At 38.0% G+C, this 10458-nt stretch overlaps 1 protein-coding gene across 3 annotated transcripts in view; it reads right to left on the reverse strand.

Annotated features, from left to right (window-relative positions):
* IFT57 (intraflagellar transport 57) overlaps positions 1-4206 on the reverse strand; it is a 67832-nt gene extending 63626 nt beyond the window's left edge. The window contains exons 1-3 of one of the 3 annotated variants that reach the window (XM_008054351.1): positions 3721-4206; positions 1042-1204; positions 143-261 (exon numbers count right to left, since the gene is read on the reverse strand). In XM_008054351.1, the coding sequence (XP_008052542.1) occupies positions 143-261; positions 1042-1204; positions 3721-3932 (494 nt within the window). In that variant the 5' untranslated portion in view covers positions 3933-4206. Of the gene's footprint in view, positions 1-142; positions 262-1041; positions 1205-2992; positions 3042-3720 lie in introns of those variants that run through there. The other 2 variants (XM_021710553.1, XM_021710552.1) reach the window with 2 other exon arrangements.
* Between the last annotated feature and the right edge of the window lie 6252 nt (positions 4207-10458).

The following is a 10458-nucleotide window of genomic DNA, read 5'->3' on the forward strand; positions in this document are numbered from 1 at the left end:
GGCTTTTCTTAATTACCAGTGGCACTTTTAGTTTAGAAGAGACATGAGGAAATAATTATTTTATGTTCAATTAACCAACTCTGCACTCTCAGAGGAAAATACTAAGCTTGTAAAATTACTTATTAGGTCAGATAATTTGTACCTTTTCCAGGTGAAACCAATATATTTCAATGCTTCTTCAGTTAAACAATCAAGAACATAGCATACATGCTCGCCATAACCTGACTTTAATTTTGAAGGAGGAAAATCTGCAGTTCTCCCCTAAAAAACAAAAGATAAACAAGGGATTATTTGTTGGTTACACTCCAAATGTCAAAATATCTTAAGCAAAGAAATACTGAATAGATGTATCACTTTTCTTTCAAATTATTTACAATAACTGTAATTACACTGCTTTTTAGAAATCCATCTCATGTCTTTTTAATCCACTGATACATAAAAAAGCTGAAAATGAAGACATTTTATTGCTAAAAGTATCAAATTAAAAGGCAATAACATCACAGCAGTAGAACAGATCTTGTTGGAGTGAAAAAAAAAAAATCAGTAAAACTACTAGCTTGGTAACGTATCGTTTAAACAACTATGAGAAGGACAGAGTGATTCACTTGTCAAAAATTAATAACACATGTGCCAAAAATATCTTCCTGCCTGGGGACAGGAAAAGTCAGAAATGAAAAGTACAACTGTTATCATGGTCTATTAAGTCTAAGTTACCTTTCAAAATACAAAGAGTTTTGACTTCATCGTTTTTTCTTAATCATTTCTTGGAGGGAGAACCAACCACCCATAACTTTACCTCTGAGACACAGCAAGATTAAAAAATATAATGTTACTCTGGGCTATAAAGACTATGTACCAAACATTTTCAAAAGTGACACTAAAGTTATAATGCCAACCATTCTGAGAAGGTTTTACTTGAAAATAAATTTAGATATAATCATATTCATATTCACAGAAATGGCTAGCATTTGTTATTAAATATCCAATATTAAAATTCATAACTTGAGAACATGCAGAAAGAAGAGAGTTGTTTACACTTACAAATGACCGAAGCTCAGATAAAATGTTAGATATTGTTGCATTAGGGTCATCATATTCTTGAGGCTGCTCAAAGGGATGTCCTGCTTTGTTAATCAACCAAGCAGCAAGAGTGCAAAACATGTAGAATTGTTCACCAGGGTTGGTAGGCAGTGCAAAATAGTGTCTGTGTCAAAACAAGGAGAAATGGGGGTTGTGAAATAGTGCAAATAAGTCTGTAATAACTAATGGGGCCAAATTAAAAATTGCCAAAGAAACTTTTTTCCCCCTAAAGGGCCATCAAATCAAAAGACTTTGATAATTCACCCTTTGAAGTTTCCAGTAATCCACAGCCCTCAGATTAAAGTTTTTAATCAGCAGAATTAGGGCAATCACTCCTATACACAAAATATCAGATCAAAGACCTTACACGCAGGAAACATGGTGCCTGTTAGAAAGCAAGGCATGTGGAATTTCTGACAAAATCATTTCAGTGTCAGGAATAATGAACAAGTACTTTATTAATGAAAATGGTAATTTGGAATTAAGAGAATCTCAGAGATTAAAAAAAAAAATCTTAAAAATACTCCCTGTGCATTTTTACTGTTTCAAACCTATCAGCTACATTAGATATTTGCTTTAGGCTTGGCTTCACACTGAAATCACCTGAGGAGCTCATAAAAATACTGGTGCTTGGCCAAGCATTGCTTCTTCCCTCATCAACGGATTAAATCAGAAGTTTTGGGAGTTGAGCCCCAGTATGGGTGTATTTCAAAAGCTTCCTACATATTTACAAGGTACAGCCAGGATTAAGAACCTGTGAATGTTACATCCCTAGTCTAAAATATTTGTTGACTTTTGCTAGACCCCCTAGTCTATTAAAAACAGTCCTATGAGGATCAGAATGATTTATACCTAAACGTGATAGGAATAAAACTCACTAACAATGTTCAAGTCAGTGTGATCAGTGATCTTACTTTGCTTTTTTATGTGTAGCTTTCACTATTAAGTTTATTACGTATTTATAGCTATGATAACCATTGTCATAAGAATCGGCCTACTCCTTCATGCTTTCCTAACTTTTTTCTGCAGGGTAAGTGTAAATATTCTGGAAGATAATAACAGGGAAGAAAAAACAAAAAACCATGAAATCCTTCCAGGTATATTCTAACAACTTTTTCAAGGCACCCACTCAACAAAAACATATCTTTTTTCTTATTGGCTGATAACTCCTCACTGTAAACCTAGGACAGTGGTTCTCAGTGTGCATTAGAAACACCTGGAAGTCTTATCAAAACACACACTGCTAGGCCTCACTCCTAGAATTTATGGTAAAGGTAGACCTGGGAAAGGGCCTGAGGAATTTCACTTCTAGTAAGTTCCCAGGTGATGCTGATGCTGATGGCCGGGTGATCACACTTTGAGAACCATTGGTCTAGGATATCTCCAAACAAATCCACAATTCAAAGTATCCTACTAAATCCCTGAGGACACAGTACAGAGATGGTATCAACAGAAACTTAAGGTCAGTTTTTCCTAGTTTGAAAAATATACTTGGAAAAAAATGCATTTTATTAACATACAAAATATTGGTTGTCTATACTATCCTGATCAATTCATTTTAAGGAATAGTCTCAGGCCTACCATTTCTAACATGGTTCAAGCAACACCACTTTTTCCTCTATCATTTCCCCTATTATGGGCTAACTTAGTAATATGGAGAGTTTACATAAAGTCTACATATCTTTCCATTGAAGTTTTGGAAATAACAGAAAAATGAGCTAAAAAATGTTCAGGGAAATTATTTGAGCCTGGCTGTAGACATTAAGAAAAAGTACTATAGATTCTTAATATTAATTGCCTGTTGTAGAATAAAATAAGCAAATATAAGTATTAAAGTGAAGGGAAATCTATAACAGTTATTTATTTGGCTATGGCTAAGCTACAGTCAAAGAAAATGTTAGCTGCCCCTTACCCTCAGCGACTAAAGGCATTGCATTCAGGATGTTCTAGACCTTTCCCCACAGAATAAAAGCAGAACTTCAGGTTCTATGATAAGGGGACAAATCCAGTAGCTGTCATCTCGTCTTTTCCACTTCTCAGTTTCTGAGAGTATGGTTATGGTAAAGGCAGAAATCTTGTAAAACGTAGCAAGTAGTCAACAAGTTTACTGCAAAGGCAGAAGTCTTTCCAACCATCGCAAGGAGTCAACAAGTTTACGAACTGCACAGAAAGTGCTCCTCAGCGAGGTCCTAGGTAGCCACCGATCGCCAGCCGTAGGGACAGGGTCTTGCAAAGGAAAACAAAACCTAGAAAAAGACTTAAATGATAATGGCATCCATCTCAGGAGAAGAGATGACGGGCGATTTTGGTATTTATTTATTCTGGAAGATAATAGCAAACATATATATTTTCTTGTGCTTTTCTGAGTTTTCTACAAAGGATATTTTTATGATCTTTATAGCCAGAACACACAGTTTGTGTTTTGAGGAGGTGCGTGTGTGTCTTTAAAAACGGGCAAGCTGTCTTCCAGTCCTTTCTGTCGTTTCAGAACTTGTTTACGCTCTGCAAAAAAACCAACTCTGAGTTCCGTGGGCTCCTCGGCCCCCTGGCTAGGAAGAGGGAGGCAAGGACTTGCTAACCCGCGCTCGGCGTCCCCAGGGCCCAGACGAAACCCAGTCGCTTGGGGGAGGAGGGACCCACCTGGACGGGGGCTTCAGGTTGTTCTTCCGGAGGAGCTCCTCCTCATAGCGGAGCAGCTTCAGCTTCTCCACCAAGTACTCCATCACCACGAACATGTGGTAGGCCGCGCCGGGTCCCCGCTCCACGACCACCTCCCCGGCCCCTTCGCCACGGGACCTGGGCACCCCATCCTCCAAGCCCGGCGGCGTGACCACGGCCGCGGAAGCCGCCATCGCAGGACCAACAGAAAAAGCCCAGCGCCGGTTCCGCCCCACAGACCTCTGCGGCCTACGCCGCCTGCGTTGGCGCAGCCAGGACCGCCGCGACCCGTTACCAGGCGACCACCGGACAACCCGTCACCAGGGTAACTCGACTCCGCCTCCTTCCCGCCGTCAGTCTTCTAAATTCTGTCCAATCAGAATGAACTTTCTTCGTGACGTCACACTGGGCCCTCTCCTTCCCCCGCCTCTGAGCAGGAGTTGGTCAGAAGGCATCCCCGCCCCTGATGCGGGCGTGGCGTCCCTCACGCCCCGCCCCTCAGCACCTCCTTCTTCTGCAGCTTAAAGGCGGGGGAGGGACGCCTTGCGTGTTTGCTCCGCTGGCCTGGTAACTTAATAGGCGTGTGGTGTGTTGGACCAGTGGTTTCTGAAGGCAGCTGAGCGGGCATCTCGGTCAGCTAGGAGCAGTTAAAAACATTCAAGGGAGATGAAGGCGTGCAGTATTGACGGCTCCTTTAGCCCATTGATACCTCTATTTTCTCAAAATTGAAAAGTTTTCATATGAAGATAGTTGATGTCATAGGTTTCACTTGACCGCAGGATCTTTGCAGCAAGAAGTTTTTTGGCTTTTTTAAAGCTTGATCTTTCTCTCATATTAAGCAATACTGTACTAAAAGAACAGTATATTGTAAGGCTTAAGATTCTGTATTGCAATGCCCCGCTGTAGCTCCAGTGCTAGGAAAGAAGTCAGTTGGGAGGGGTGGGGAAAGGAAAACACACACACACACACACACACACACACACACACACACACACTCAGGATGAGCAAGAGGACGCACTGGGAAGGATTTGTTTTATTTCAGTAACAAGAATGCTAAGCTCACATCCTTGGCTTAATCTGTTTCCAACCCATATCATGTAGTACAAAGTTTTGGAGTACCTCGTTAAAGCCAACAAAATAAAGATTATCTTAAAAGGAATTTCCGTGCCCTAGAGCTCCAAGTGTGGCTAAAGACAGGGTGTTACTACTATAGTCTGCAGCTATTGATCTGGAAAATACAAGAAAGGAGACATAACTGATCACAGATATGGCCCAACTTTAGCTTTCAAAAGGCCTGTGTATCAGGCAATTTTCCTAACAGCTATAAAAAAATGAGGTAAGTGCTAGATGCCTGGTGGTTTTCTGGATGAAGATTACTTAATGCGAGAGATTGAACATGGGTTTGTGTTTGTAATGTGACTTTTAAGGGATCTCTGATCTCTTGTATCTGTCACTTAGAGGATATAGAAGAGTCGCAGTTTTGTGACATAACTGAAATTTGCAATGTACCTATCTTTGTGTTTTTTGTTAGAAAAGTGAGAAAAGCATGCTTTTCATTTTAGTCAGTCTATGGCTAACTTGTTTCTGATAATAATAAAGGTATCAAAGTGGAAAAATCCAGGAAGCAAATACCATTTTCTATTCATCAAATAAAGGATGTACATAAAATTACTGATTGATGTAGACATTAACCTAAAGGGGAAGCCCACTGAGAACTGCTTTTTAAAGAATTAACTGCATTTGCCTACAAGTCACTAACCAGCTGTTTTTAATAAAGATGAGAGGGAAAATGGGTTTGATGCTACCTCACTGCCGAATTGTTCTTTTCTTTGCCTTCATAGAACAGTAATTCCCCCCATACTTCCACACCCCCTACCACATGTGTAGGTTGGGAAGCGAGTTGTGGTACATCTGTATAATATTCAGAGTAGTGTAAGATAGATGCATGGCTTTACAGGATTAAAACAAATGAAAGCTCAGATATATGATTGGGGGCACTTGGTTTTTTAAATGACTCTCAAAAAGCTCTCAGACTTTAGAAGTAAATTAGATGCATCGGGGAGATAGACGTTTACGAAAATGCTGCCTACATAAGGTGTTCTGACATTTTCAGGAAGTTATATAACTCAGTATGAAAAGTTAAACATTGCTTTTTAGCTGACAAGAAACCCTCCAACAGCATATGTATTTTAACTTGGGAGAAAATAAAACCTCTCCCAGAACCTTAGCTGTTTCAATACTGATGCAGCCTGGCTCAAAAGCGGTATGAAAAAGAATTTTTCTCTTTAATCGAGAAGAAGAAAAAAAGAGACTAAAATATAAATTGTCCCCAGTAATTGCAACACAGAGAATGAAAGAAAAGAAGAGCTAACTGTAAAACAATGCATGTTTTCTCCCAGAAAGAAAAAAATGTGAAGAACGCCAAAATGTCATTCCATTTTGTAAGACCAATGAATTATTTTCACTGATTTCTTGTTTACTTATAATAGTTGGTAACACATCAAAGGGTCTTTTTCTTGGTAGTCGTTTTCTTTATGTGTGGGAAAATGCACACTCAAATCCTCTTCTAACTGTTTTGTGGAGTACATTTGTATTACATTTTTGCAGAACTAACTCACTCGTTGACTAAGGAGTTAGAACCTGAAGAGGGAGGAACATTGAGGTGTGTTCATTCTTTTTGTAAAGAATCTTAAGAGAAGTTTATCCCCAGTTTGACTGTATTGACTACTATTAACAGCTGCCTTCTGACTTTGACTTTTATTCTTTGCAAACTGTGAAGTGATTGGAGGTAATTTCTAAGACCCTTAGATCTTTCTGCAAATCTCTGAAAACTACATAGCATCCCAGTCGAAGCTGATTTAAGCTAAATAGATTTCCCTAAAAGGTGCTTAGCAAGCCTGTGTGTGAAAGGGAAACTGGTTCAGAGATAGAGGCAGGCTTTCCAGCTGCATCTCCAAACAGAAGAGAAAGTCCTCCAAGAAGCCTGGGCAGGCTTAAAGAACAAAGCTGCACTGTGTTATGAATGACTTAGTACCACCCATTGGGATGTTAAAAACTTAGAACACCACTAATTGAATCCAACTCCCTTGAAACTATAAGGGAAGAAAAACTTTTTTCCTACCCTCTTTGGTTTCGTAACTGGGTCCGAGAATTAAACTGACACAACACAGATTAACAGGAAAAAAGCTCACACATTTTATGTAATATTTTTACATGCACATGGAAGCCTATAGAGGAAAAATGAAAATGCAAAGAAGTAGTTAGGCCCAAGAGCTCATATAACTTTTTTAAAAAATAAAAATGATACATTTGTAGAGAAGTAACAACACTAAGAAAAAAGGATAAGCTTGATACATTGTGGATAAGTGACTAGGAAATATATATGTAAAAGTGATGGAGGATAGATTATTTTAATAGGTTTGTTTGTGTAGACCTATTTCAGCTCAGTTTCCAGTCTCCAGTCATAAAAATGTTATTCTCTTCTTGGTATAGGGATGGCTAGTTTCTCAAGGCAAATTTTGTGACTTGTTTTTAGGTAGCAAGAGAAAAGTCAGACAGCCTTTCGCATCTGCTGTATCTCAAGTGCCTTCAGTTCAAAATAATCAATATGCAGCAGCGGCATATTTTGGGGTTACATTTCAAAACCCCATTTAACATAATAAAAAAAATCTGCCAAACTTCTAGACATTAAAAATTCATATTCATATTTCTATGTAAATCATTAGAAATGATGCCTTGCAAAGCAGGGTAAAGACAACCACTCTTTAGAACTGTATATTAGAGATTAGAGCCTGTACTAAAGCAAAAAAACAAAAGAATGAGTGAGTAATTATTGCAGAATAAGAAACTTGCAGGAGATCTGAAAAATCCAGGAGAATCTACAGGCAAGCTGTTGAGATAGCCCAGCAAGTTTGTCATATATGAGATTCAAACTAAAGAACTGGAGATAATTAGAAAAGCAAACAAAAACCTTAGTAACAAACAACTCATAGCACCCAGGAATAAACCTATCATTATCTTCATGGAGAAATTGTTAAAATTCACTGAAAGTTTTAGAAAAATTCAAATAGGTATAAAATGTTCATGAATAAGAAAAATCAGTATCTTTGCTCAATCTATAAACTTAGTGCAGTTTTAACTAAAGTTCCAAGACAACTAACTGATCCTGAAATTCATCCAGAAGAGTGCAATTTAAAGAAGTATAAGGAAGAAATCACAATATCAAATAGAAAGATTCCTAATAAAAATATATCTTAATGATATCAGAAGAGTAAATAAAAACAGAGAGAGCCTGAAGTAGATGATATTTTACACAGAAACTCAGTGCACAGCAGAGTTGATGTTACTAACTAGTGGAGAAAGATGAAGTATTCACAAAATGCCATTGAAACTATGGGTTATCCATATACAAATAAAATTACATTTCTAATTCCCATCACATAAATTCCAGATGGATTTAAGACATAAATGTGAAGTATTTTGTAATATGTTTAGAAAAAAACAAAATAACCTCTGTGTAGAAAAGGATTTCTTTAAAAAAAAAAAAAAAGAAAAAAAAAAGGAAGAAGAAGAACAAATTTTAAAAGAGAAACTCATCAAAATGTAAGGACCTAGATACAAAATAGGGCTTTATAAACAAGGAAGAAAGAAAATATTTGTGACCCTATAATGTCAATGGATTAGTCTCCAGGATACACAAGTAGATCATCTCAAAGCCTCTGTGCCAAGCTGGAGGATTTTAGCTGTGTTCTTCTAGGTCAGGGTTTCTCCATCTCAGTACTATTGACATTTTAGGCTAGATAATTATTTGTTGGAAGGGATGGGGGAACTGCTCTCTGAATTGCAGGATGTTTAACAGCATCTCTATCTTCTACCCACTAGATGCCAATGGTATCCATCCCTAGTGGTGACAACCAACAAATGCCTGTAGACACTGCCAACTGGTCCCTGAGGGCCAAATCACCCCTGATTGAGAGCTACTAGACTAAATGCACTGGTTGAAATAACAAATTATTTCATAAGGACCAGGCATGTAAAGGTAAATGAGTGGCATGTGTGTGTGTGAGGGCACTATGGGAAACTCACGCACCATCTCAAGGAGGGGGCATTTTTGTCAGGCAGGCATGCAGCCCAGTTTATTGATGTGTTATGAAGAATCTTATTCTAGATTTGTATGTCATTGTAAGATCCTAATGCTCTTGAGGGTGATCTTTCTGCACAGAAAATATGCCAGGGACTATTAAATATATTTGATTTAAATATAACTAAATATATTTGATTTAATAATGAATTAAAGTTCAAAATTTAGGAGATTAATATTCAAATCTGATTCAATTTATAATTGTGGTAAATTTTTTACAGTCAAGTTTAAGGATGGAGGTTACAACTTACATTCCTGGAGGTTTTAAATTGTTTATAAGCTTATTATGTTTGTTTTAATAATGTCAGACAAACTATTCCAGATAATGGTGTCTCCTAAATCTAAAAGAAAAAAAGAGAAGATGAAGGGAAATATATTCTGTTAAGTATTTCAATACTGTTTGTAAACATAGATTTCAATGTTTAAATTTCAAAAGTCTAAATTATCCAATTACACATTTAAAGCTGGAATCACAAATTGGTGTGTTTCTCTAATAGTCTAAATTTTCAACCAATAGATACTTAAATATTAAATATGCACAAATTATTATTATTATTATTATTATTTGAGTTAGAGTCTCACTCTGTCGTCCAGGTTGGAGTGCAGTGGCATACTCACGGCCACCGCAACCTCGACCTGCTGGGCTTAGGCTATGCTTCCACCTCAGCCTTCCAAGTAGCTGGAGCTACAGGTGTTTGCTACCTCCCCCTTGTGTTATTTTTTGATTTATCGTAGAGTCAAGGTCTCAGCAAGTTGCCCAAGCTGGTCTTGAACCCCTGGGCTTACTGCAATTCTCTCACCTCAGCCTTCCAAAGGCTGAGCCACTACGCCCAGCCAAATTATTTTTTTTAAACAGAATTATCACTATTCTGGGTTTGACTGTCATCATTACTATAGCTAACATCACAAATTTCAGGACTAAAATATGCTCAACCTGGGTCATAATCTTTATCCCAATCGGAGACTAGGAAGTCTTCCATTCAATATACTAAGAGGTTCCTAGGCCAGATGTAGATGAGATTCTTGTCCAAAACACAGTGGGAAACATTAAGTTGCCCTACCTAGCTGTCTGACTTAGAATGGAAAATGGTTTTGCAACCCCATCCCTAGACTTACTTTGTTCTCCAGCTCTTCTCTACTAATGGAAGTCTTCTAACCACACTAAGATTATAGTTACCTGCATCAGCTAACTTTGGCTTTCAAGATAGATAGATAAATGTCAACCAGTTACATTGTACCTGCTTCTAAGCTTTGCTTGGCTCCATGTTCTCATTTTCTTGGGGGAGAAACAAAGTATGTGTGTGAAGTGTCTTCAGTTTACTGTCCCTGTGTAAATGATGATATTGATTATTTAATGGTTTCAAGGTGTGTGTGTGTGTGTATGTGTGTGTGTGTGTGTGTGTGCGCGCACATATGCTGCTAAGGGGGAGAGACGGGGTTGGATGATGTTCAGATCTGTGTTTTAGTATCCTGGCAATAATAACATAGAGAAGGAAATATGGAAAAGTGCAAATCAATTCAGAAGGTGATTTGAATAGTCAGGTGAGAGATCTGATGAGAGGCAACTAGAATAGTGAAGA

Source organism: Carlito syrichta, unplaced genomic scaffold (assembly GCF_000164805.1).
Source record: "Carlito syrichta isolate Samal-C Ts95f unplaced genomic scaffold, Tarsius_syrichta-2.0.1 Scaffold289776, whole genome shotgun sequence".
Classification (NCBI taxonomy): Eukaryota; Metazoa; Chordata; class Mammalia; order Primates; family Tarsiidae; genus Carlito; species Carlito syrichta.